The sequence below is a fragment of the Scyliorhinus torazame genome, chromosome 1 (genome assembly GCF_047496885.1).
Source record: "Scyliorhinus torazame isolate Kashiwa2021f chromosome 1, sScyTor2.1, whole genome shotgun sequence".
NCBI classification, from domain to species: domain Eukaryota; kingdom Metazoa; phylum Chordata; class Chondrichthyes; order Carcharhiniformes; family Scyliorhinidae; genus Scyliorhinus; species Scyliorhinus torazame.
Genome location: NC_092707.1, coordinates 268,870,327 through 268,897,943, shown reverse-complemented (window position 1 = coordinate 268,897,943; position 27,617 = coordinate 268,870,327). Strand labels below are relative to the sequence as shown.

Genomic DNA, 27,617 nt, shown 5'->3' with positions numbered 1-27,617 from the left:
TGAAACAACTTTGTCCCGTTTCCTTGCTTTCTGCCTTAAAAAATGTCCTTACACTTTAGCTCTATGATGTGATTTGGGATTCCCCACCCTTTTAGTTTTCCATCTTTTCCTGCTTAGTATCCATGCCTTTGTTTTTGATATTATCTTAGGGGAGAAACATTATATAAAACTCAATTTTGACTTTCTATGTTGCGACAACCACAAAGCAATGGGGAATGTGCCATGCAGCAGGCAAACAGTTTGCACACAAATAGTAGTCACTTTAAGATGTGCATATGCATGGCCATATGGTAATCCTAAAGGGACCATACAGTGCAACAAACAGGCTTGTTTGGAAATGAAAGGGGAAACTTGGTTTCCATCATTGGTGGTTTCTAACTGGGTGCGAGGTTTCAGAAAGTAAGCATCTAAACCTGCCTTTCAATTTCTGGTTCTTCTCTGCAGAAAATCTTGCATCTACATTGCAAAACTCTTAACTTCTTCAGGGAATTGACTCAGTGGGGCTGAGTGGAACCATAGGTATGAGGCTGTCCCTTCAGGTGCCCCTTCCATTTTATTTTGGTGAGCTAATCATGTATTTTTTGGTCCGAGATACAGCATGAGATGAGAATTCAATGAAGGATATGCACTCAAAGATCAGAAGGCAGAATTTTCTACACAATTGTATGATCAAGAATTCCATTTGGTTTACCTTTATGCTGGTTAATTACTCCTTCAATGTAATATTTTAGTTTTGTAAGAATTAAGGAGTTAGATTATACTACTGTAACAAGAGCAAGACTGACAGGACACAATCTCAAATCCTGATAATAAAATGACAAATATAACTGAGTTGATGAAAAGTGTATACTATGAAGTTATGCTGCACATTGTACCTTAAGTGCACCTTCAGAGCAGATGGCTGAGAAAACTTAGCATGGCATTCCGGGCATTCATAAGGTTTATCTCCAGTGTGTGTCCTTCCATGGAGTCTCAAAGCAGTTTTGGAACTCAGTCCTTTACCACATTGCAAACATAAATGGCGCTCTCCACCACCCTCATGAACCTGTAGGTTATGCCGTTTCACATCTTTTTTCATTTTAAACTTTTTACCACAAAGTGAGCATGGGAAACGGCGTTCTTCAACATGGACGTGCCTTTGGTGGCTATTTAAATTGCACCGATTGGCAAATATCTGGTTGCAAGTCTCACAGTGGTAAATAATTTCAGGTGTAACACCATGATTCTGCTTTATGTGTTTCAAGTAGCTCTTCTCATACTGAAATTCTTTCTCGCATTTGTCACACTTGAAGTTTCCACCTCTTCTCTTCTTCTCAATTTCATTAGGTGTCTTTGTTGCATCCTCATCCAATTCAAAATTACTTTCACTCTCTGCTTTCTCTTCCTCATCCTCTTCCATCATCTCATCTTCTCCTTCAGGCTCGTCAGCAATTTCTGTCGTTGTTTCCTTTTTAACTTGGGCATCAATATCTTGATTATCATCTACACAGGTCAGTTTTCCAGATTCCTCTTCCAAATTTTGATCAACTTTCTCTTGCTCACGAAGCTTACGTGTGTATTTCTTCTTGGGGATTTCCAAAAAGACTTTTCGTCCTGCCAGCCTTCCACTGGCTCTTTTCGCCTTTAGACTGTTTGGTTTCCCCACTTTCTTCTCCTTTTCCGACTTTTTCCATCCCTTGGTTCGAGTGGTTTCTAGCAATGGTTTGCAATCTTGCTCATGAGATATCTCTTCATCTGAAACATTTTGGGCAGTGGATACTTGGGGATTGTGTGAAGGAATTGCTGCTGTGTTCAGAGAAGAAACTGAAACAGAATCGCTGTCCTGTTTATTGCCTTTAATTCGCTCTACTCCCTGGGAATCAGCCAAATTACCCAAGTTCATCAGAGCTGACTCAAGTATCTGTGTTTTTACTTGGCTGCAGACCTCTGCCAGTTCTCTGCACTTCAATTTCTCCGCAATTTCCTGTAATCTTTGTACCCTCTCGGCCTCAACCTCCACTTTTGCAGTATATACAAAATCCAGAAAAGAGGCAAAGTCAGCTGTGTAAATGTCCTGCAAAGTAACAATAGTAATCTTAGTGTTCACCATTTCATTAAGGAATAGCTCCTTAAAGTAACTGCTGGCAGCTGCCAACACAGCTTTGTGAGCAACAAATTCCTCTTTGTTGCCCTGGTGCTCTATCTGCACAGTCACATCACAGAAATAGCATAAGATCCGGAGTTTGTGCATCTCATCCAACAAGTTTTTTGGGGCTGTCCTGGACTCCAGCACGACTTGATTGCTGACCATTTTCCTTTATTTTGTCAACCCCTGCAACTTAAAAAAAATTACACAGTCAAGATCAACAATTATGTTCATGGCATTGCATTCTAAATTTGGATGGCAAATAATCAGTATTGTGGAAAATGGCTCTAATAAATATAACCTTTTTTTAGTTGTGGAGCAAAAATTAATCCATGCATAATGCGATAACTTCAGTTATATACAAGTTATCAACTCTATCTAAGAGAAAGGAAAGGCGAACCACAGGGGGGGGGGGGGGAAAGAGAGACGAGAAGAGACGGGGAGCAATAGAGGAGAGCCAGGGAGGTATTAGGGGGGCGGGTGGAGGCAGGAAACGTTAACCAACTTGACAGCCACAGGAACAGAGAAAAAGGAGAATACAGGCAGAAGACGGGAGGGCTGGCTGAAGCGGCAGCGTGCACGACAAGATAACGGCGGCAAAATCCATCCGGGAGAAGCGAGGGGCAACACCGGCACCAGAACCATTCGAGGATTGCCCTCCGGAATTGTCTCACCGGCACAAACAGATGCCTACTTATATATTTTATCATATCCTGTGTACATAACGGCAAATATACTCTGCTCAAAAATCCAATAAGAAACATTTATAATAAATAAAGTCTGTTTCTCTCTCCACTGATGCTGCCAGACCCCAATGTTTCCAAGATTTTGTCTCAATTTCAAATTTCCAGCATCCACAGTATTTTGCTTTTATTCTAAAAAGTTTAGAAATTTTAGAACACCTCCATCAAGAACAGGCTGCAAAACAAAAATATTTACCGAATCAAGAAATATTTTACACCTGCAATGTAACGATGATGGTCGTCAGTCACAATATAACATTACAAGATTGTGGGAGGCACGGTGGTGCTGTGGTTAGCACTACAGGCTCACGACACCGAGGACCTGGGTTCGAACCTGGCCCCGGGTCACTGTCCGTATGGAGTTTGTACATTCTCCCAGTGTCTGCGTGGGTCTCACCCCCATAATCCAAAGGTGTGCCTGGTAGGTGAACTGACACGTTATGTAAAACAAATAACATAAGATGCATTTTTTCCCCTTAAAGAACTGCATTTGTAGCTGCTCAATATCATTTTTTGTTGTATATTATGAAGTGAAATATCAAATTGGATGCCTTCTGAGATACTTATAGAATGAAATGAATATTACAAAACCCATGATGATGGTTGTGTGAGTGAGTGTTATCTGTTGAGGGCAGCAGAGCTTTGTTTAATCGTACAGATGTTGGAATAAATTAACTCTTTTGGAGGTTTGCCTAGTTACCTTTGGAGAACTGCAAGTATTTATACAGAACATGCCACTTGAAAATTCGGTGGAATGTCTATTTTTTTCAAAATAAAGTATTTTTATTAAAGTTTTGCAGAATTTTTCATAATAAAACAGTGGTAACAATAATAAAACAAACTAGAGTGAACATTAACATATTGTATATTCTCTTTTTGCACTAACAATTAAATAGACATTACCCCATGCAACGCAGTCTTCCCACACTATCCCAATGAAGCACCCCCCCCCCCCCAACCATACGGATTGCTGCTGACATTTTAATTTTCCCCGAGAAAGTCGACGAACGCGGCTGCCACCTCCGAGAGAACCCTAGCGTAGACCCTCTTGAGGCAAACTTTATTTTCTCGAGGCTGAGAAGCCCAGCCATGTCGTTAACCTAAGTCTCTGCACTCGGGGGCTTCGAATCCCTCCACATTAATAAAATCCGTCTCCGGGCTACTCGGGAGGCAAAGGCCAAGACGTCAGCCTCTTTCGCCCCCTGAACTCCCGGGTCTTCTGACAAAGATCGCTATCTCTGGACTCGGTACCACCTGTGTGTTACGCACCTTGGACACTGCCTTCGCAAACCCTTGCCAGAACTCTCTAAGCTCCAGGCATGCCCAAAACGTGTGGACATGGTTTGCAGGATTGCCCTTGCACCTCATACAACTGTCTCCTACCCCAAAAAACTTGCTCATTCTTGCTGCCGTCATGTGTGCCCGGTGGACCACCTTAAATTGAATTAGACTGAGCCTGGCACATGAGGAGGAATTAACCCTGCCCAGGACTTCTGCCCACAGACCCGCTTCCAACTCCTCACCTAGCTCCTCCTCCCACTTGCCCTCAAGCTCCTCCACCGGGGGTTTCCTCCACCTCCTGTAGTTCCTGGTAGATATCCGACACCTTCCCCTCCCCCACCCAGGTTCTGGAGACCACCCTGTCCTGTATCCTCAATGGTGGCAGCGTCGGAAAGGCCACTACCTGTTTTTTCTGGAAGGCTCGTACTTGCAGATATTTAAAGGTGTTTCCTGGCGGCAGATTACATTTGTCCTCTAGCGCCTTCAAACTGGGAGAGCTTCTGTCTATGAAGAGATCTCTCATCCTTCTGATGCCTGCCTTCTGCCAGCTCTGGAACCCACCATCCATCCTACCCGGGACAAACCTATGGTTGTTACATATCGGGGTCCAGACCAACGCTCCCTCCACCTTCTTGTACCTCCTCCACTGTCCCCAGATCCGCAGTGTCACCATCACCACCGGACTTGTGGAGTAACGGGTCGGCGAAAATGGCAAAGGAGCCGTTATCAAAACTCCAAGACTAGTACCTTTACATGACGCCGCCACCAGCTGCTCCCACGCAACCCCCCCCCCCCCCCCCTTCCAAATCACCAAATGTAGGGGACCTAAATATGATATTGGAATTTGTGAAGAGTTCCAAATTGTGGTCTTGCATGCATGGAACAGCAATTCCCCAGGCACGGAGATGAAAACAGGTTCAAACAGAATTAATTTTTTCATCGGGAGATGATTTACATTAGACGAGGGAACTGTTGTAACAAGCTTGTGATGTCTCACACAAGCCTTTGTCTCCTTAAAACTCCAAGAGATTAATCAGGAAGATAAATAATTACAGCGCCAAAAATATGTTTCCATTGTAAGTGGAATAGATTCATTGTAGGCTAAATCACGAGGTATCTGTGGAAGAAGCAAACTTGAAGGGCTGAGTGGTTTTCCTGTTTCATAATTTATTGCCTCAGTAACCTGAACAGGTAGAAATAACGTTGTCCTTAATCATAGCTAGGAAGTTAAAATAGTTTCCATTTGCATGATATTTTAACAGCAGCATTCAGCAATATTCTGTTACAGAAGCAGTGGAAAATTGTTCAGTTGGTCAGGTCCGGGCGCTCCTATATTGAAAAATATTGATTGGGGAAAGGGTATAATTAATTGCACAAATATAATCGCTTGTTTTCAGAAAAAGTAAACTTACCAAAATGATTGTATTCTGGAAGGCTTTTGTCAGCCCAGGTATCTCAATATTTTGAAATAGCAGAGGTTCCTAAGATGGTAAACATAAAACCATGGATAAATTAAAAGAATTATCTTGTAAGAATCTGATGAAAATGTGAAATGTTAAAACAAAAAAAGAAATTTGGTGGCGCTTGAGAATGTTCTTGAGGCCATATGGCATAATCTTGCACCAATTCTTACATTGTTATAACATCCTATTAGGTAGATATAAAAACAGAAATTGCAAGATTGACAATTCCATTACAAGGTAATAGGAAATTGGTTTAAGCAAAATAGTTGTATCTGTTTGCCAAAATGGTAATTAAACCTAAACTTTATTTTAAAATTGGTAATATATTTTATATGGTAGAATGTTATTTTCCAATGCTTACTCCTAAATTTGGATCATCTTAAAGGTCAACCGGATAGTTTGAACACTACCTAGAATGCACATAAATACTACCGAACGTTCAAGTGTACCATCAGCATGCTTACTCCAGACTGCCTTCTGCTGCTAAAGGGATCCAGTAAACGCTATGTTGCCCTAATGGTGCTTAGATATTAGCAACTCCACTGCTACTGGGGCTTTTTGCGTTAAAGAACAGTTTAACCATCGTTATCTTACCTACCTACGGAAATGTAGTTTGGGGTTGGGGATAGAATGAAAGAAATTGATTGCGTTCGACGTTAACAGTTTGTACAAATTGAACATAAGAACTAGTAGCAGGAGTAGGCCACCTGGCCCCTTGAGCCTGCTCCGCCATTCAATGAGATCATGGCTGATTTTCTTTGGACTCAGCTCCACTTTCCGGCCCGAACACCATAACCCTTAATCCCTTTATTCTTCAAAAAAGCTATCTATCTTTATCTTAAAAACATTTAATGAAGGAGCCTCAACTGCTTCACTGGGCATAGATTCACAACCCTTTGGGTGAAGAAGTTCCTCTTAAACTCAGTCCTAAATCTACTTCCCCTTATTTTGAGGCTATGCCCCTAGTTCTGCTTTCACCCGCCAGTGGAAACAACCTGCCCGCATCTATCCTATCTATTCCCTTCATAATCTTATATGTTTCTATAAGATCCCCCCTCATCCTTCTAAATTCCAACAAGTACAGTCCCAGTCTACTCAACCTGTCCTCGTAATCCAACCCCTTCAGCTCTGGGATTAACCTAGTGAATCTCCTCTGCACATCCTCCAGCACCAGTACATCCTTTCTCAGGTAAGGAGACCAAAACTGAACACAATACTCCAGGTGTGGCCTCACTAACACCGTATACAATTGAAGGGGTCCCTAGTCTTAAACGCCATCCCTCTAGCAATGAAGGACAAAATTCCATTTGCCTTCTTAATCACCTGTTGCAGCTGTAAACCAACTTTTTGCGACTCATGCACTAGCACACCCAGGTCTCTCTGCACAGCAGCCTGTTTTAATATTTTATCATTTAAATAATAATCCCTTTTGCTGTTATTCCTACCAAAATGGATAACCTCACATTTGTCAACATTGTAATCCATCTGCCAGACCCTAGCCCATTCACTTAACCTATCCAAATCTCTCTGCAGACTTCCAGTATCCTCTGCATTTTTTGCTTTACCACTCATCTTAATATCGTCTGAAGACTTGGACACATTGCACTTGGTCCCCAACTCCAAATCATCTATGTAAATTGTGAACAATTGTGGGCCCAACACTGATCCCTGAGGGACACCACTAGCTATTGATTGCCAACCAGAGAAACACCCATTAATCCCCACTCTTTGCTTTCTATTAATTAACCAATCCTCTATCCATGCTACTACTTTACCCTTAATGCCATGCATCTTTATCTTATGCAGCAATCTTTTGTGTGGCACCTTGTCATAGGCTTTCTGGAAATCCAGATATACCACATTGGCTGCCCGTTATCTACTGCACTGATAATGTCCTCAAGGAATTCCACTAAATTAGTTAGCCACGACCTGCCCTTTATGAAACCATGCTGCGTCTGCCCAATGGGACAATTTCCATCCAGGTGCCTCGCTATTTCTTCCTTGATGATAGATTCCAGCATCTTCCCTACTACCGAAGTTAAGCTCACTGGCCTATAATTATCCGCTTTCTGCCTACCTTCTTTTTTAAACAGTGGTGTCACGTTTGCTAATTTCCAATCCGCCGGGACCACCCCAGAGTCTAGTGAATTTTGGTAAATTATCCCTAGCCATCTCTTTTAGCACTCTGGGATGCATTCCATCAGGGCCAGGAGACTTGCCTACCTTTAGCCCCATTAGCTTGCCCATCACTACCTCCTTAGTGATAACAATCATCTAAATGTCCCCACCTGTCATAGCCTAATTTCTATCAGTCACTGGCATGTTATTTGTGTCTTCCACTTTGAAGACCGACCCAAAAAACCTGTTCGGTTCCTCAGCCATTTCCTCATCTCCCATTATTAAATCTCCCTTCTCATCCTCTAAAGAACCAATATTTACCTTCGCCACTCTTTTTTGTTTTATATATTTGTAGAAACTTTTACTATCTGTTTTTTATATTCTGAGCAAGTTTACTCTCATAATCTATCTTACTCTTCTTTATAGCTTTTTTAGTAGCTTTCTGTTGCCCCCTAAAGATTTCCCAGTCCTCTAGTCTCCCACTAATCTTTACCACTTTGTATGCTTTTTCCTTCAATTCGATACTCTCCCTTATTTCCTTAGATATCCACGGTCGATTTTCCCTCGTTCTACCTTCCTACCTTTTTGTTGGTATAAACCTTTGCTGAGCACTGCGAAAAATCACTTGGAACGTTCTCCACTGTTCCTCAGCTGTTCACCATGAAGTCTTTGCTCCCAGTCTACCGTAGCTAGTTCTTCCCTCATCCCATTGTAATCTCCTTTGTTTAAGCACAAACCACTAGTGTTTGATTTTACCTTCTCACCCTCCATCTGTATTTTAAATTCCACCATATTGTGATCGCTCCTTCCGAGAGGATCCCTAACTATGAGATCATTAATCAATCCTGTCTCATTACACAGGACCAGATCTAGGACCGCTTGTTCCCTCGTAGGTTCCATTACATACTGTTCTCGGAAACTATCGCGGATACATTCTATAAACTCCTCCTCAAGGCTGCCTTGACCGACCTGGTTAAACCAATCGACATGTAAATTAAAATCCCCCATGATAATTGCTGTACCATTTCTACATGCATCTGTTATTTCTTTGTTTATTGCCTGCCCCACCATAATGTTACTATTTGGTGGCCTATAGACTACTCCTATTAGTGACTTTTTCGCATTACTATTCCTGATTTCCACCCAAATGGATTCAACCTTAACCTCCATAGCACCGATGGCATCCCTTACTATTGCCCGGATGTCATCCTTAAATAACAGAGCTACACCACCTCCCTTGCCATCCACTCTGTCCTTCCGAATAGTTTGATACCCTCGGATATTTAACTCCCAGTCGTGACCATCCTTTAACCATGTTTCAGTAATGGCCACTAAATCATAGTCATTCACGATGATTTGCGCCACCAACTCATTTACCTTATTCCGAATACTACGAGCATTCAGGTAAAGTACACTTATGCAGGCTTTTATACCTCTGTTTTGAATCTTAACACCTCGATCAGTAACCTCTCCTAAGTTATATTTCCTCTTAATCTTTCTCCTAATTTTCCTTGTCGTTGAACCCATATCTTCAGGTAAAAACCTGCTGCGTTGCTTACCATTTATGTTTTTACTTCCCGTTTTATTCCTTTTAGTATTACTGGGCCTATTCACTGAGCTCCCCTCAATCACTGTACCTTGTACTGTCGCCCTTTTTGATTTTCGACTATGGCTTCTCTGCCTTACACTTTCCCCCTTACTGCCTTTTGTTTCTGTCCCTGTTTTCTACCTTTCGACTTCCTGCATCGGTTCCCATCCCCCTGCCACATTAGTTTACATCCTCCCCAACAGCTCTCACAAGCACCCCCCTAGGACATTGGTTCCAGTCCTGCCCAGGTGCAGACCATCCGGTTTGTACTGGTCCCACCACCCCCAGAACCAGTTCCAATGCCCCAGGAATTTGAATCCCTCCCTCTTGCACCATCTCTCGAGCCACGCATTCATCCTATCTATCCTGACATTCCTACTCTGACTAGCTCGTGGCACTGGTAGCAATCCTGAGATTACTACCTTTGATGTCCTACTTTTTAGTTTAACCCCTAACTCCCTGATTTCAGCTTGTAGGACCTCGTCTGTTTTTTTACCTATATCGTTGGTACCTATGTGCACCACGACAGCTGGCTGTTCAACCCCCCCTCCCCCCCCCCCCCCCAGAATGTCCTGCAGCCGCTCCGAGACATCCTTGACCCTTGCACCAGGGAGGCAACATACCATCCTGGAGTCTCGATTGCGTCCGCAGAACCGCCTGTCTATTCCCCTTATGATTGAGTCCCCTATCACTATAGCCCTGACATTCTTCTTCCTGCCCTGCTGCGCAGCCGAGCCAGCCACGGTGCCATGAACCTGGCTGCTGCTGCTGCCTTCCCCTGGTGAGCCATCTCCCTCAACAATATCCAAAGCGGTATATTTGTTTTGCAGGGAGATGACCGCAGGGGACACCTGCACTGCTTTCCTACCCTTGCTGTCTTTTGGTCACCCATTTTCTATCTCCCTCAGTAACTTTCACCTGCGGTGTGACCAACTTGCTAAACATGCTATCCACAACGTCCTCAGCATCGCGGATGCTCCAAAGTGAGTCCATCGGCAGCTCCAGAGCAGTCAAGCGGTCTAACAGGAGCTGCAACTGGACACACTTCTTGCACGCGAAGGAGCCAGGGACAGTGGACGTGTCCCCGAGCTCCCACATTGCACACGAGGAGCATGACACGGGTCTGGGATCTCCTACCAGGTCTTAAACCTTAGGTTAACTTATACAACTACAATTCCAAAAAACGAAAGAAAAAATAAATAATACAATGAAAAGTAAAACTACTTACCAGGGTTAAAAAGCACCTCCTCCCCACCCAGCCTCGAATTCCCACCTAGCTTCAAATTCCCAAACTCACTCTTTGCTGTCTCACTCTGGCTGTGTCTTCTCTGGCTCACTGGGAGAGCACTGAAGAACCCCATTCTCCAGATAGCAGATCCTGGACGTGTGGTTCTGCAAAAGAGAAATGCTCTGACCCTCTCTGCACCCAACCCCATCCCAGTGCTGCTCCCCTCCCTCGCCACCTGTCCCCCAGCCAATGTCCACCTCCCACCCCCCCAGTAGGTGTCCGTGTCACTCCCCCAGGCCTGCAGCTCAGCTCAGCCGGATCCGGAGGGTGGAGTAGAGACTGGGTGCGGAGCCCCGGCTCTAACGTGGTTCCCTTCCCCCGGCCGCCACTCCAATACAAACGACTTTCTTCCCCACCAACTGACCTGCTGTCCGGGACCCGGCTTGTACAGGTTGTATCGAGGGAGTTGGTTTCCGAAGTCCGCGGGTAGCAAGCTCTACGTCGCCATCGGGCGGCTCCATGGGCCTGATTCTGCGCACGCGCACTCCGACACCAAGGCCGTGCCTCGCGCTCCCGGTACCTGCGCGCGCCGTCGGGGGCGCGGCAGGTGACCAGAATGCCCCCACCCGTCACCGCAGCGACGCGCATGCGCGATGGACACCTCTCGCGGTCCGCTCGGCGAGGTTTCAGCGACATTTCTCTGTCCACCTCCATGTAAAAAAAATATACTCGGAGCCCCGCAAAACGTTTGCCTCCAGATTAGCATCTTTATTGCAAATACACTGCAGGACTTTTGGTTCTCATTTCAGGAGACATTTTGACAGTATCAAGACATCGCTCAGAATTATTACAATGCAGATGCCCCCAGCTCTCCTAATGAACATTCACTGGGTGCCGAATGCTCCTGCTTTCTCCCCATAGTCCTGCACAAACGTCCTTATCAGATAAAAGTCTAATTCGAATGCTTCAACTGGTGAAAGGGGGAACAACAGAAACATGCCTCAGAATAGAAGTACAAAATATCAAGGTCCTTGGGCCTTGCTATAGTCATGGAATATGAACGTCCAATTGGGAATTTTTACCTATTCAGTTGAAAATGCAGGCATGCATCTGATGGACTCAATATTGTTCGACGAATAAACACTTAATTCCTTGAAAACTTAATAATTTCAGCATCTGTAGGCATATGTGAATTAGGAGAAGGCTGTTTGGAAAGGGTGCAGAGGAGATTTACCAGAATATTGCCTGGTATGGAGGGAAGATCTTATGAGGAAAGGCTGAGGACTTGAGGCTGTTTTCATTAGAGCGAAGAAGGTTAAGTGACTTAATTGAGGCATACAAGATGATCAGAGGATTGGATAGGGTGAACCGTGAGAGCCTTTTTCCTCGGATGGTGATGTCTAGCACGAGGGGACATAGCTTTAAATTGAGGGGAGATAGATATAAGACAGATGTCAGAGGTAGGTTCTTTACTCAGAGTAGTAAGGGCGTGGAATGACCTGCCTGCAGCAGCAGTGGACTCGCCAACACTAAGGGCATTCAAATGGTCATTGGATAAACATATGGACGATAAGGGAATAGTGTAGATGGGCTTTAGAGTGGTTTCACAGGTCGGTGCAACATCGAGGGCCGAAGGGCCTGTACTGCGCTGTAATGTTCTGTTATGGGCCAGGGTTTAGAGAACCCCAAAGTGTATCATGGAGTTCACCTGACCCACAACTTTTAATAGATTGTGGTACGGGGAGCACACGGCCCACTCTCCAGCTGATTGGTTGGAAAGCCTGACTCTTTGCGACATTGCCATGGAGAATGCACCAGGGAACTACTGTCCCTACACTTTGGTTTCATTTAAAATAGATGCACTGCATTGACATGTTTCTTTTGCTTGCAGAGGACAGGTCTCTACATATGAATAGATGTAGCTTCTAGCGTGCATTAGTAAGTCACAGTGCGAGCCAGGCTGATAATCTTAAATTGGTTGTTCGTGTAATTCTTGGCACACTCGGCTGTCCAATTGCAGAATCATATCTAACATTAGACATTATGTTCTGAGTTTTGCATCCACATGGTAGTTGAATAGGGTTAGTACTCTGCCCAATTGCAGACAGCTGAAGGGATGTGCTGTCTGACATGATCTGACAGTCATTAGGACACAAGTCCTACCTACCTGGCATCACACTGGCACTGAAATTACTCATTTGCGTGGTAAGCAGAACATCTTTTTGGCTTGATGGCAGCATCCCGGAAGTGGAAAATAGTACTAGTGTTGCTACTGCATACTAGCAGCATGAAAGAGATAGCTTCAATTGTCACTCAAATTTTAGATATTTTATGCTTCCAGGGTAATTTGAAGTAGACTGGGCACTTTTCAAGTTTGAAAGTGACAGCTGTAGACCCAATTGTGAATATGCACAATATACAGCATTATTAATTTTTTTCAAAAAGAGTTTATGATCAGCTTTACTCCAATAGTCCAGCTTTACTGCCAATATTTAATCATGTTATCGTGTGTCCTCGTTTTAATTGAAGAGCATATTCTAATCTCATGTTCTTACATTTGTACCTTCTATCTTCTAAAATAATTCAAATCAGACAACTGGTTTATTGCACAATTATTGAGTGAACTAAGAGAAAATAAATTACAGCAAACAAAATGCACTTTAGCATAATACTGCATCATTACATATGAGAAAGGAAACAATAAAATGTAATTCTGCCTGTTATGTTAGCTTTTATGGAGTTTAACTGGCTGTCTTAATATGATTGATATCTCTCCCAAAAGATCGCCTCAAACGTTGAACTGATCACATGCCGGTGTCCTCTTGTTGGGCAAGTAAAGGGCATGATCTCTAGCTTTCCTTCTGTCTGGGAATCGGTCAGGCAGTAAAAATTGGAGAAAAACATGGGAAAATCTGAGTGAGACCTTCTGCTAAAACACGGTAACACAGTGGTTAGCACTTTGCTTCACAGCACCAGGAACCGGGATTCGATTCCCGGCTTGGGTCACTGTCTGTGCAGAGTCTGCACGTTCTCACCGTGTCTGTCTGAGTTTTCTCCAGGTGCTCCGGTTTTCTCCCACAAGTCGTGAAAGACGCGCTTGTGAGGTGAATGACATTCAGAATTCTCCCTCCGTGTACCCGAACAGGCGTCGGAGTGTGGTGACTAGGGAATTTTCACAGTAACTTCATTGCAGAGTTAATGTAAGCCTACTTGTGACACTAATAAAGATCATACTACCCTGACTGTTAAGCTCCTTTCCTGCCCCAATCACAATGGCTGCTGGTCATCCCTTCCTTGCCCATTGGACCTTGGTGACAATGGGGAATTGGGGCTAGGCTAGCTTCCCAATACCCAACCTTCTGCCCATGACATCTTTGTCTGAGGCCACCAGGAGATGGGTGGCAGTGTGCGCGACGGTTGAGGTGTAAGACTTGGTGACATACATTTTCAAGGCAGATGGTCTAATATTGGGGACCTTTCTCTCCCTTGCTTTAGTTAGGCCATGGTTCAATCTTGGTTCACCGTCATTCTTACTGCAAAATCCACACCATAGTCTTTTCTTAATTTGTAAAAATGCAGAATTTTTCATCAATTGTAAAGGTTACTTTCATTAATACTGTGTGACAATCACTGGAAAAAACTGTAAAGATAGGCATTAAAAAATCTAATTTCCATTTACTTTTAGAAAATATAAAAATGAAAAACACTGATATTTAAAGGTTCATTTGAAATAAAACACTTTAATGCTTCTTGATTTCATACTGCTGCTGCAATAGATTAACAATCATGTGTTTTGCTTTGATTATTGCACTAAAATTTCCAATGTGACATCTCTATTAACAATTCAAAGTTGACTACATTAAAATATACCATTATGGTATATTTGACTGACTTAGGATTAATGAATGCATCCTTAATTTACAATGAATGTCTCATAAAAGTAACAAGCTTTGTACCACAGCAGATGTTCACTCTCTATGACAAGAAAATAAATGGAGCACAATACAGAAAAAGTCAATAAAATGACATCATATAGTTGCAATCCTTCATACAAAATATTACAATGCAGTGACATGATATTATTGGAAAACAAGACATCGTAATCCCTTTAGTTGCTGAGCAGATTCATGTCTAACACTGAGTTTTTATTACACCCTAGAAAATTACAACTAGTCTGAGTTGGATCAGGGTGTAGCAAGTTCCAATATATACAATGCTACCAAGATTTGATCAGTGGAGGAAAATAACATTCAATTTTTAGATGTCTATCACAATGCTGAAAAATGATCAAGAGTAGATCTGCACGGGGCAGCATGGTGGCACAATGGTTAGCACTGCTGCCTCATGGCGCCGAGGTCCCAGGTTTGATCTCGGCTCTGGGTCACTGTCCGTGTGGAGTTTGCACATTCTCCCAGTGTTTGCGTGGGTTTCGCTCCCACAACCCAAAGATGTGCAGGTTAGGTGGATTGGCCATGCTAAATTGCCCCTGAATTGAAAAATTTATACAAAAAAAAAAGAGAGTAGATCTGCAGCAAGTACCAAATGTGGTCACTTGTGAAGGTCTATTCTGATCAAATAACATGCTTCTTGATGGTGTTTTGTTTCTCTACTTATAAACATTCATCTTCCACAATATTACAGATTCTAAACATAATATGGCAGCACTGAAAAAAATCCCATGGCAATTTATGTCATTAACCAAATTTTTATAAACGACCCGAGTTCAGGAGTCACGCTATCATATTTAAATATCGTAAAATAGATTTAAAATTAATCTAAAGATATAAGCAGAGATGCAAACAGCCACCTTCACAGAAAACATGTTTTGAATTATACTTCTCTCGTATTACAAGAAATAGAAATACACTTTAAGATTAGGTTATTTCTAAGATGTCAAACAAATTACATTTTAGAATATTACTGAAATGATTCATTACAACAATTTAGCTGAGTAGGTTTAACCTGCAGATGCACATTTGTTAATTGAACCAGTGAAGCAAACTTCCTTCATCCGCCACTGCTTACTGGTAATTGTTTTAATATATAGAAAACAATGGTTTCGAGGAAAATAGTTAATTTCTGCAATGCTCGACAATGCCTTGGTGATATGCTGATCTCCAACAGCAAACTACAAAAAAATACTTTCACTGTCAGAAATAAACAGAGGTCTGACAATAATTACCTATTATGCTTCACCAATACCAAATCGATGACAGACGTTGATATTTCAGGTTTGTACTAATGGACTGATGACAGAAACTGCCTGATGCAGAACTAAAATTGACAATGTCACTATATATTGGACTAACTGAATGTATGTATGCGATGTATATGATTAAACTATTACTAACTTTTTACAGAAACGGTTCAGGAGAAATAAAAATACACCCTATATTTCACTGTAAATTTGAAAACAATACATACTATGCTGTGTCCAACTATTTTAGTAACATTGGTCAGTGACTTGGTTGTATTCCTTCCACTTGTCGTTGATACCGAATATTCATCCAGTAACTGGTACAGGGTCATCAGAGAAGCATACATCTGCTAAAGTTTCAATTTTGGACCAATTATGATCTTTCTTTGAGGTAAGATCAATCAAGTAGGATCTCCAATGAGCATTTCGGTCATGGACCTAAAAGCAAACATAATGCCACCAGAAAATTGAACTTGTACTTACTAAATGAATTACCAACAAATAGTTTAGCACTAATTCATTAAAGTGCAACTTTTTGGAAAAGAGGTACTTGAGCAGGAACCAGATAACATGCAATTTACCTGGGCAGGTAAATCTCGAATGTATGTATCACCAATTTACTGGAAATGCAGGTTTTACAGGCAAGCTTGCAGACCAGAAATGCCGGCAGGAGGAATATTAAGCGTCACTCAGAGTACAGTCATTTATATTCATTTTATAACTGGATTGTGGTTGTTCGTCTCCTTTCCATAGTGGGTTGATTTATATCGGTAATTGATCATCTTCAAACTCATTCAGCACTGCAGTTTTAGAACCTATCTAGTTCATCTGAGATTTTTTTCGGTCAATTAGACTGAAGCCTTCCCTCGTGGATACACAACACTGGTTTTAAGGAAAACTTTTTTTACGGAGTGAACTCCGTCCTGACCAATTTTGTAAAAATGGGATTTACCTGTGCATATTATAGGAAAGGGCTTCTATATTCATCAAACAGATAGTATTAGCTCTCTTGATAGCCAAATGAGTTAACGTATTGTCTGATGACAGGAAAATGCCAGACAAGAAAAATCCATGGTAGCATGGGGCAGCATGGTAGCATAGTGGTTAGCATTGTGGCTTCACAGCGCAGCATGGTAGCATAGTGGTTAGCATTGTGGCTTCACAGCGCCAGGGTCCCAGGTTCGATTCCCTGCTGGGTCACTGTCTGTGCGGAGTCTGCATGTTCTATCTGTGTATGCGTGGGTTTCCTCCGGGTGCTCCGGTTTCCTCCCACAGTCCAAAGACGTGCATGTTAGATGGACTGGCCACGCTAAATTGCTCTTAGCATCCAAAAAAGGTTAGGAGGGATTATTGGGTTGTGGGATTGGGTGGAAGTGAGCATTTAAGTGGGTCGGTGCAGACTCGATGGGCCAAATGGCCTCCTTCTGTGCTGTATGTTCTATGTCTATGTTTAACTCCTAGTCTGCATTGAGTTAACTGATCAACAAGTATTGCACAGTTTGACTGCACAATCATTCTACCTGGATGAGAAAGAAATGTCTGCAGGATTCCTGCTCCTGATTTCTATCAACTGCAGAGCTCTCCAAGTGTGATCATGTTTCAGCTTGGGTCTGATGCTGCTGCTGCCGCCGCCCCCCCCCCCCCCCCCCCCCAATGCCAGCACTTATCTACTAGATCCACACATGAATATTGGCCAGTTGAATGAGGTGCCAGAAGAAATCTCACAGAGCAAAGTGAAAGGAATTTTCATTGCATTAGGGATGAAAATAAAATAATTTAGGGTTGCCTCTCCTTAGTTATTCAGTGACATCTGATTAATGTGTGCATGTATGGTTGCCAAATGAGGACAGTTCGAGGAAATAATTTGTGAAAGAAAAAAAGTTTTCCTGGGGTTTCTGCCACCCCTAGCAAATTATTGACAGTTGGAGCCTGAGAGCAGATTGGAGGTGCATTAGAGTACATTCTCCCTACCCCTACCCTCCTTGCAGTTGTCCATAAGCTGGTCCTTCAAGAGGAAAGTGTGGATCTTTGGTGAACGATAATTTGCCTGTACTGTGTTTCCCACCAGCTCCAACTTAGAATTTTGGATGAAGGGCACATCCATTGAGGCTTGATTTACAGTATTTAGCGATCTTCTGAAGGTGTCCTGGGACAGAATTATGACAGAAAACTTCTGCAAGGTCATACTCTTGGTCAGCATCAGGACTGACAAGAAACATTAAAGACAGTGTTCTGAATGTTGTTCTTATTTTCCCATCTAGCTGACACATAAAATGTCTTGAGATTATGGAGAGACATGTCACAGAACTTAAATACCGACTCCTAAAACAATGATGACAACAACTATGATTATATGGCTGCTTTAGTATAATAAAGCTTCCCAAGGCACAGGACCATTGTAGTACAAAATATGACATAAGGAAATATTAGATCAGATGACCAAAATATTTGTCAAAGATATATGTTCCACGGAGTGTTTAAAGGAGGAAATTGAGGAATAGAGGTGGAGAGGTGTCAGGAGGGTATTCCAGAGATGAGGGCCTCGGCACAGCCACCAATGGAGGAGTAATTCAAGAAGGCAGAATTACATGAGCACAGGTTTCTTGAATAGTGTAATTAGAGGAGATTACAGCCATAGGGAGAGGCGAGGCCATGGAGAGATTTGAAAACAAAGATTAGAATTTGTAAATCAAGATGTTTGTTTGGCCAATGTACTTCACCAACACAGGGGTTACTGTTTGAATGGGACTTTGGAAGCAATTTTTTAGATAACCTCAAGTACACAGAATGTGAGAGGCCAACCAGGATTGCGCTGGAATAGTCAAGTTTAGACGTACCAAAGACATGAATGTGTGTTTCAGCAGCAAATGAGCTGAGACAGGGGACAAAGTTGGGTGATGCTACGCAGGTGGAAACTAGTGGTCTTAGTGATGACACGGTTAAGAGTTTGGAAACTCAACTCGGGGTTCAAATATGACACCAAGATTGAGAACAGACTGGTTTAGTCCAAGGCTGTCACAAAGGAGAGAGATGGAGTCAGTAACTAGGGAAGGAGTTTAGACTGGGGTCTGAAAACAATGGCTTCAGACTTTCTAATATTTAATTGAGGACAATTTCTGCTCATCTACTACTGGATGTTTGATTAAGCAGTGTGATAATTTAGCAACAGTGGAGAAGTCGATAGAGATGGTGGGGAGCTGGATGTTGGTGCGCATATGGAAACAATGCTGTGCTTCCTGATCTGCCAACGAGGAGCAGCAAGTAGTTGAGAAATAGGAAAACTCCAAGGATGGACACGAGAGGCAACAGTGCAGGGGTGGGACCACAATGGGTGGAGAAGAATGTAATCAGATGCGAGCAGACCCACCCAGCTGGTGGTGGGGGGGTTGAGGAGGATAGTGTGGTCAACTGCGCCAAAGGCTGCAGGCAGATAAAGGGTGAGGAAGGATCGTTTATCTTTGTCACAGTAACAAAGGATGTCATTTGTACTTTATGGGCAGCACAGTGGTTAGCACTGTTGCTTCACAGTGCCAGGGTTCGATTCCCAGGTGGGTCACTGTTGGTGTGGAGTCTACATGTTCTCCCTGTGGATGGATTTCCTCTGGGTGCTCCGGTTTCCTCCCACAAGTCCTGAAAGATTCGCTTGTTAGGTGAATTGGACATTCTGAACTCTCCCTCAGTGTACCCGGACAGGCGCCATAGTGTAGCGACTAGGGGATTTTCATAGTAACTTCATTGCAGTGTACATGTAAGCCTACTTGGGACACTAATAAAGATTATCATTATTGATAAGGGTTGTTTCGGTACTATGGGAGAGGCAGAAACCTGATTGGAGGGTTCAAATATGGACTTCCCAGCATGAAATAGATACAAAGGCTTTGGAGATGAAAGGGAGTCTTCAAGTAGGCTGGAGCCAAGGATTAGGTTTTAAGGACAGCAGATTTAAGGGAGCGAAGGTCAATCCCTGAAGAGAGAACAGTTTTCAATACTAGGTAACACGGGGGCTTGGAGGGAAAGCTGGGTGGCCAGCAGTTTAGTGGGAGTATAATCGAAAGAGACAGGAGGTGGATCTCATGGACAAGATGAGTTTGGAGGGAACATGAAGAAGGATGGGAGAGAAAGTAGAGAAATATGCATGTGCAAGGCTCGAGCAAGTGAGCTTATAGAGGAAGGTTTACCTGTGGGCAAGTGAAGGCAGGGAAATGGCAGAGGTAGTCAATCAGGTGGTGTCAATCTTAAGAAGTCCATGAGCTCCTTGCACTTCGTGGAAATGAGGATGGAGGAGACAGGACGACGAGTTTAAGATTGTTTGCAGTAGAGAAAAGAAGCAGGGGTTATGTTTGGCATTCTAGGAAGATCCTGGAATAGCAAACAGTTTTAGCAGATGAGAGCAGGACTTGCTAATGCTTTCTGTGGTGCAACCAGATCATAATTTTTTATAGAATTTACAGTGCAGAAGGTGGCCATTCGGCCCATCGAAATAACTAAACCAGTTGTTCTCCATATCTTTCCAAAGCAGTATCCTTGTGTTAAAGGGACTTGTGATGAGGGCATTACAAGTGGAAACAGCCAGGGTGGAAGAGAGCAATGGTTTTGTTAAGGACTAGGACATCAACAGGTGGGAGTTAGAGAGCAGATGAGCAAATCAGCAACCAGGGAAATGTTGCCGCATCCTCAAAGAACTATCTCCCACTACGCGGTAAAGCTGGATGCTCATATAGGAGTATGCTATCAGTCCTAAAAATAAAAAAAACACTTGATCAATTAATTAACTGCACAAAGATCCAACTTGTAATCATTAGGAAGAGACGGTGACATAGTGGTAATGTCACTGGACTAGTAATCTAGAGGGCCAGGCTAATGCTCTAAATACACGGGTTCAAATCTCATCATGGCAGCTAGTGGAATTTAAATTCCGATTTGGTTCACTAATGCTTAATGATCGGAAATCCACCCCCCTTACCTGGTGTAGCCTGCAAGCAACTCCAGACCAACAGCAATGTAGTTGGCTATTAAATGCCGCCCTCTGAAATGGCCTAGCAAAGCCGCCCAGTTGTATCAAATTGCTACAGAAAAGTTGATGAATGAAACTGATGGACTGCCCAGTATTGACCTAGGACCTAACTTGAAACTATATTGTTATTCCTTTACTGTCCATGGGTCAAGATTCTCGTACTCCTTTCCTAACACCACTGTGAGTGTACCTACATCACAAGACCTGCAGCGGTTCAAGAAGGCAGCTAGCTCACCGCCATTCTCAAGGGAAATTAAGAATGGACAATAAAAGGTGGCCTAACCAGCGATGCCGACACCCCGTGAAATAAAAATAAGATGTAGGAGAGAAGTATTAATCCACCACATGGTATAGACATATGCTATCTGATATAATTATACAGTTCAAGGATACGCAGTGCGCCACAGGAATTGAACACACGCTGATATCCTTGCTCTGCATCATGAACCAGCCATCCACCAACTGACCTAACCAACCCCCAGGTTATTCATGAAGGCCCCGCCCTCTCAACCTTGCCCCTTGCCCGAGGTGTGGTGACCCACAGGTTAAATCACCACCAGACAGCTCTCTTTCCAAAGGGGAGAACAGCATATAGTCCTTGGTGACTATGACGACCCCCCCCACCACCCCCACACACTTGAAGAATACATTCTTGTTTGTGGGGATGAGAGGCTCTAAAAAGTGATAATCATTGACAATATGTGATTTCCAAGATGTATTTTCAATAAGAAAAATGTATTGTCTAAAAATGCATAGTCAGGGAGCACTTACAGACACGTGTCTTCTCAAAGTGGACATATCTGTGAAAGTCCGTTCACAGGCCTTGCATTTATAAGGCTTCTCCCCTGTGTGAATTCGTTGGTGACGACGAAGTGCTCCCTGTTGTGTAAAAGCCTTTCCACATTGTTCACAAAAATATGGACGTGTTTCTGTGGAAAATTACAAGATTCAAGGAAACTACCACAAGATACAGAGGCAATAAAATATTGCCATTTTCATTCATAATAACTATGCTTAAACGTTTGATTTTACGATCATACATGTAAGTCAATTCACTCCTTTGGGGCCAGACCCTAATCTCTGTATTAGGTCATGCTATAGTGTTTTGTTTTAACTATGTATACTTTGGACACAAATTTTAAACTTGATCAATATAGTCACTTGGTACACCTGCAAAATTTATTAATGAGTATCTTTAAATTGTCTGTTCCATATTTTCAAATGTATTGCTTAAATTTATTCACACCACTGTATTATAATTTATTACAGATTATTGACCGGTGGTCATTTTGATTTTACATTTTACCGTTTTTGCATAAAGTTCTCCTGTCAGGGGCTTCAGTGTCTGGTTTCTGTTAATCAAGCACTTAGTGGAGTTGAAGGACGGTTGATGTTTAGGAAGTCTCTCATTCCCCAAGACAAAAAAACCTAAACAGGACTCAGGAATAGTGATACGAGGAAAACGTTTACACGCAGCGAGTGATTCGGATTTGGTGCCTGAGAGCATGGTGGAGACAAGTTCAATTGAAGCATTCCGAAGGGAGTTAGACGGTCATCTGAAAAGGAAGACTGTGCAGGGAGAAGACAAGAGAATGGAACTAGGTGAGTTGCTCATTCAGAGACGCAGTGCAGACACAATTGTCCAAATGGCTTCCTCCTGCACCGTAACGATTCTGTGACTGATGCTAACATAATGAAAATGTATATAGATTCTGATCAGTTGCAAAGCTTAATAAAAACTTCTACATTTCGGTATCTAATTCGACAGACATGTGGAATAGGTTCAAATGAGATGATGGAATCACTTTGAAAACATACCTCAGAGGCAATATATATGGGGCTCGATTCTCTGTTTTTGGGACTATGATCCCACGCTGTCATAAAAACTGTAGACTTGCATGGCAGAAAGAAAACTGGCGCGAAAGGGCCACATATTCCTAGCCCTGCAGGGTGCTAGCAGTGAGCCAGCATGAAACTAGCAGCTTTTGCTGCATTTATGGGCCCCCGCACTTGCAGGTCAGAGACAGAGGCCGCCGCGCCGTGCTCCATGGCGGACTCAGACCGTGGAGCTTGACCCTAAACATAGTGCCCCCGATTGGCCGCACGCCCAACCTGGACCGCCCGCCTAAAAGTTGCCTGGCCGTGTATAAGGCCCCCCATGCCCTCCGATCGGCCCGTCCCCGACCAGGGTGGCCGTGGACTGAGTCCGCAGCCGCCATGCTAGTATCCCGACCAGCAGGACCATGTTAGATCCACGCCGTCAGGTCTTCAGCCGGTCGGGGGCGGAGAATGGCGGGACGGGCCTCCAGCAATAGCGGCAGGTAGGTTATATGCAGCCATATCCGTACTCTCAGAGAGTACGCCGCTTTTCGGGGCCCGGAGAATTGTGGAAACAGCACCTGTCCCGATTCCATGCGCGGAAATGGATTCTCCTGCCCGGTGCCGACCGCGATTTTGGCGTCAGGGTGTGGAGAATCCAGCCCTTGTATTTTGATATTTGACAGTGTCAACTGGTTATTCTCAGTCATATATTTAACATGGTTAAAAATAACAATATAGCTTCAAATTATATGTGAAAAAAAATCAGTGTTAGTAGGAATAGCAGCCAATTCCTATTAGGGTCAGAGCTCAAAAATGGAAAGTAAAGGTTAAGGGAATATTTAATGGAGGTGTTCAAAATCATGAAGGGTTTTAAACGAGTAAGGAGAAATTTCTTACAGTGGTCAATAACCAGAAGACAGAATTAAGGTAATTGGCAAAAGAATTAGAGCCCAGATGAAGAGTATTGTTTTTGCAATGTGTTATTTGGAATGCACTGCCTGAAAGGGTGGTGGAAGCAGATTCAATAATAACGTCAGAGGAAAACTGAGGAATTTGATAAATGCTTGAGGGGAAATATTTGGAGGGTTAAGGGGAAAGGGCATGAGCGTAGGAGTAATTAAAATGGTTGGCACAGATATAGACCACTCGTGATGTATCATTTTATGGTTCTGTCCCTGCTGAGATTAGTTAGTTCAGTAAAGACTCGGTATTAATTATGGAACTTTCCTGGTCCCAAGGTTCAGCCACATGAGGTTTAGCAGGTTAAACTCTACAAGATATACAAGTTTGGTTCTTAAAAAATAAATACTGTTTTAGGCCAAAACAGTGCTTAACTTGGGCAGCATGATCACAGTGCTTAACTTTTTGGGGGGCAATTTAGCGTGGCCAATTCACATACCTTGCACATCATTTTGGGTTATGAGAGCGAGACCCACGCAGACACAGGGCGAATGCGCAAACCCTACACGACAATGACCCAGGGCCGGGATCGAACCCAGGTCCTCGGCGTCATGAGGCAGCAGTGCTAACCACTGCACCATCGTGCTGCCCAATCACAGTGATTAACTTAACATGAACACTATAAATAATGTCATCGGCTTTTCAACCTTAAACATCACTGTTCAGTATCAAAAGCATTGACATATACTGACAATTACAACATCTGTATTTTGTCAAAGAAGTACCGTGTACATCTGTCAATAGTTCTAACTTGCTCTTTTCTAACATGACCTTTCTGGTGAGCTCTCTAACAATGTTTTATCTCTTTAGAGAGAAGTAAAAGGAAGCAACGTCAGTTTGATACCTTTAATCATTACTGCTTTCTATGTCAGAATGAAAACTCTATTATAACCTATGTAGAGATTTCAAATAGAGATTAATTCCCTGTAATAAAATTGCTACGCACCTGCATGTATATTGCTGTGCTGGGCCAAGGAGGCTCTCAATCCAAAGGTTTTCCCACACACATCACACTTATAAGGTTTGGCACCCATGTGACATCGCTTGTGACACTTTAAATACTCATTCGTGGCAAAATGTTTCCCACATACATCACACCCAAAAAGGCGCTCCCCTGCAATATAAATCATTAATTTTATCAATCACTGGTCAAACTGATCTCTTTAAATCAAGATATAAAGCACCCACTAAAGTATATGGTTAGGTTAATCAACCTTTCATTGACCAGAAATACATTCATAAAATAAAAGACACCCATAGTTCACAATGGACAGTCAATGACGGCGCAGCCATATGGCTGCCTTGCAGGCGGAGGTGATGGTGTTCCGTGCCCGTCCACCCCGACCCACCTCTTGGCTTCCCTCCGCTACTCCCCCCAGCTGTGACAGAAGCACGGTAGCATTTGGGGCAGCACGGTAGCATTGTGGATAGCACAATTGCTTCACAGCTCCAGTATCCCAGGTTCGATTCCGGCTTGGGTCACTGTCTGTGCAGAGTCTGCACATCCTCCCCGTGAGTGCGTGGGTTTCCTCCGGGTGCTCCGGTTTCCTCCCACAGTCCAAAGATGTGCAGGTTAGGTGGATTGGCCATGATAAATTGCCCTTAGTGTTGGGTGGGGTTACTGGGTTATGGGGATAGGGTAGAGGTGTTGACCTTGGGTAGGGTGCTCTTTCCAAGAGCCGGTGCAGACTCGATGGGCCGAATGGCCTCCTTCTGCACTGTAAATTCCATGATAATCAATGAGAAGCCCTGCGACCAGCGACACAACTGGCAGCACACTATGGCGATGTGTGACACTTGCTGTGCCCCCCCCTCTCATTCCCTCGTCAGCCACAGCACCCATTTCCTGATTTTTGAAACCATAAGTGAACCTCGCCATCGGTAATTCCTCCTGGCAGAGGTGGAGCATCGCAGAGGCCCAGGAGAATACCGGGTCAGGCCTGCTAACGATATGCTAACGCCGTTTCTGTACGTGCGGAGTAGAACCCATTGTCGGTGCTTTTGAGGCACAGGAGAATGGCATTCTGGCGGGTGCCTGGCGGCAGCCATGATTTTGGCTTCACGACTGATTCTCCGCCCAATCGCCTTTCCCAATTTCGGCGTCAGAGAATTCCACCCCTCATGTTTCTTCTATGTTTTTGTACCAAATGTATCTCTTACCTTTCTCTTGAAGTTGACTCTTTGTTGGGTAAATTAACAAAACACGGACTGTCCCATAGCCAGCCCCAAACCCAAAGCACCACCTTAAGTAAGTGACAATTCTTAATACATGTACCTAAAGACTGATGTTTCGGAGTCCATCCTGCCCCCTTACCCAATACTCATACAATTGTACTTCCACCACGGATCGTTGGATAGTAATTACAAGTGGCAATCCAACTCCTTTGAAGAATAGAACCATGGAAATCCTACAGTACAGAAAGACGCCAATCAGCCCATCGAGTCTTCACCAATGCTCTGAACCTAGGCCCACTCTTCCACCCTATCCCCATAACCCCACATAACATGCATATCTTTTGATACTAAGCAGTAATTTAGCATGGCCAATCCACCTAACCTGCACATCCCTGGACTGTGGGAGGAAACCAGAGCACCCGGAGGAAACCCACGTAGATACAGGGAGAACGTGCAAATTCCACAGTCACCCAAGGCCAGAATTGATCCCGGATACCTGGCGCTGTGAGGCAGCAGTGCTAACCACTGTGCCACCATGCCACCCCTCCTTTTCTGTCTTTTGCCAGAAGTGCTGAAATCAGCAAGCTTAGGTCAGAGAATGAGGCCTGGCTTCCTTCTGGTCTGTATGACTCACTAGCTTAATTAGCTGAGCCATTTTAGCAGCATGAACAGAATAACTTTAACAAGTTCGAAGAAGCAAAATTCAGTTTACTCGTACACAATACTTTTGAAGTGCACACTTATGAACTTTTGAACTATAGTGCAAAGCAGGAAGAAATAACTTCCTATCTACATGTTGTGGAATATAGGTGACAATTTTATAAATAATGATTATAAATGTGTTTCTCCTTAAAGCAAAATGATCATTGTTTCAAAATAAGTATGGGACAGATGTTGCCTCCTGTTGAGTAGTGTTCCTTCTTGGCTGTATGAATCTAGCTTATGAGAAAAGGCTACAGTTGTATATTGATGCTGCCACAGCAATCATTTTATACCCAGTATTGTGTAGGATGAGCTAGAGCTGTACCCTCAAAAATTGCAACGGTTAGGAAAAATGTGATACAGATCTCATAAAGGGAGCAATTGTGGTCACTTCATAAATCCTAACATTATTTTCAAAGTTTCAAATAATAGCATTGTGGAACACATGCCAGCTCTGAAGATGTCACGCAAACTTGAAATGTTAACTCTGTTTCTCTCTCCACAGATGCTGCCACGAGTTCATCTAACATTTTCGGTTTTTAATATAGAACACATATTCAGTGCAATTTCTAGAAAATGAACAGCTCTAAGAACTGGACAATACAAAATCCTAGAGCCCATGAGTAATTCAGTTTTAGTTTATAACTATTTACAAATGCTGCAATTAAATTCAGATACAGAATACACCTTCCAGAGCATATGTGCTGGAGATGAATGTTAACTATTTTAGAAATTGATAGCTATTCTAGAGAGTGGGCATCTGGTACATAATATATGGATTGTCAGATCAGTCCTACAGTAACAATCAATTACAATATTGCTTTTGTGCCAACAGTGTCTATCTGGAGAGACTGGAGGGCCTTTATTTTCAATACTTCTGTAATGGACAATTGTCAACAAAGTTGTTTTTAAATTTCAGCACTCCTGGAATATCAGGAAATTAACTATCTCGCCAGTCATGATTATTCTACCAATAATATTAGCGTATACCCAGAATGTTTTTGTACCTGTGTGGGTCCTCTTATGGCCATTTAATTTAGCCTTATCAGTGAAACAGGCTCCGCAATCCTCACAAATATAGGGTCTCTCTCCAGTGTGTGACCTGAAATTTGTATAAAACAATGTCAAATTTCAATAATAATAATCTTTATTAGTGTCACAAGTAGGCTTACATTAACACTGCAATGAAGTTACTATGAAAA

The 27,617-nt window shown here is 43.1% G+C and overlaps 2 protein-coding genes across 4 annotated transcripts in view; both read right to left on the bottom strand.

Moving 5' to 3' along the window:
• LOC140421290 (GDNF-inducible zinc finger protein 1-like) overlaps nucleotides 1-11,114 on the bottom strand; it is a 34,570-nt gene extending 23,456 nt beyond the window's left edge. The window contains exons 1-3 of one of the 3 annotated variants that reach the window (XM_072505899.1): nucleotides 10,971-11,114; nucleotides 5,562-5,630; nucleotides 876-2,317 (exon numbers count right to left, since the gene is read on the bottom strand). In XM_072505899.1, coding sequence (XP_072362000.1) covers nucleotides 876-2,290 — 1,415 coding nt within the window. In that variant the 5' untranslated portion in view covers nucleotides 2,291-2,317; nucleotides 5,562-5,630; nucleotides 10,971-11,114. The remainder of the gene's footprint in view (nucleotides 1-875; nucleotides 2,318-5,561; nucleotides 5,631-10,970) is intronic. The other 2 variants (XM_072505908.1, XM_072505917.1) reach the window with 2 other exon arrangements.
• Nucleotides 11,115-14,266: 3,152 nt separating this feature from the next.
• Nucleotides 14,267-27,617, bottom strand: part of LOC140421282 (uncharacterized) — a 65,281-nt gene continuing 51,930 nt past the window's right edge. The window contains exons 4-7 of the mRNA XM_072505886.1: nucleotides 27,423-27,517; nucleotides 24,485-24,652; nucleotides 21,529-21,686; nucleotides 14,267-16,181 (exon numbers count right to left, since the gene is read on the bottom strand). Of these exons, the coding sequence (XP_072361987.1) occupies nucleotides 16,050-16,181; nucleotides 21,529-21,686; nucleotides 24,485-24,652; nucleotides 27,423-27,517 (553 nt within the window). The 3' untranslated portion in view covers nucleotides 14,267-16,049. The remainder of the gene's footprint in view (nucleotides 16,182-21,528; nucleotides 21,687-24,484; nucleotides 24,653-27,422; nucleotides 27,518-27,617) is intronic.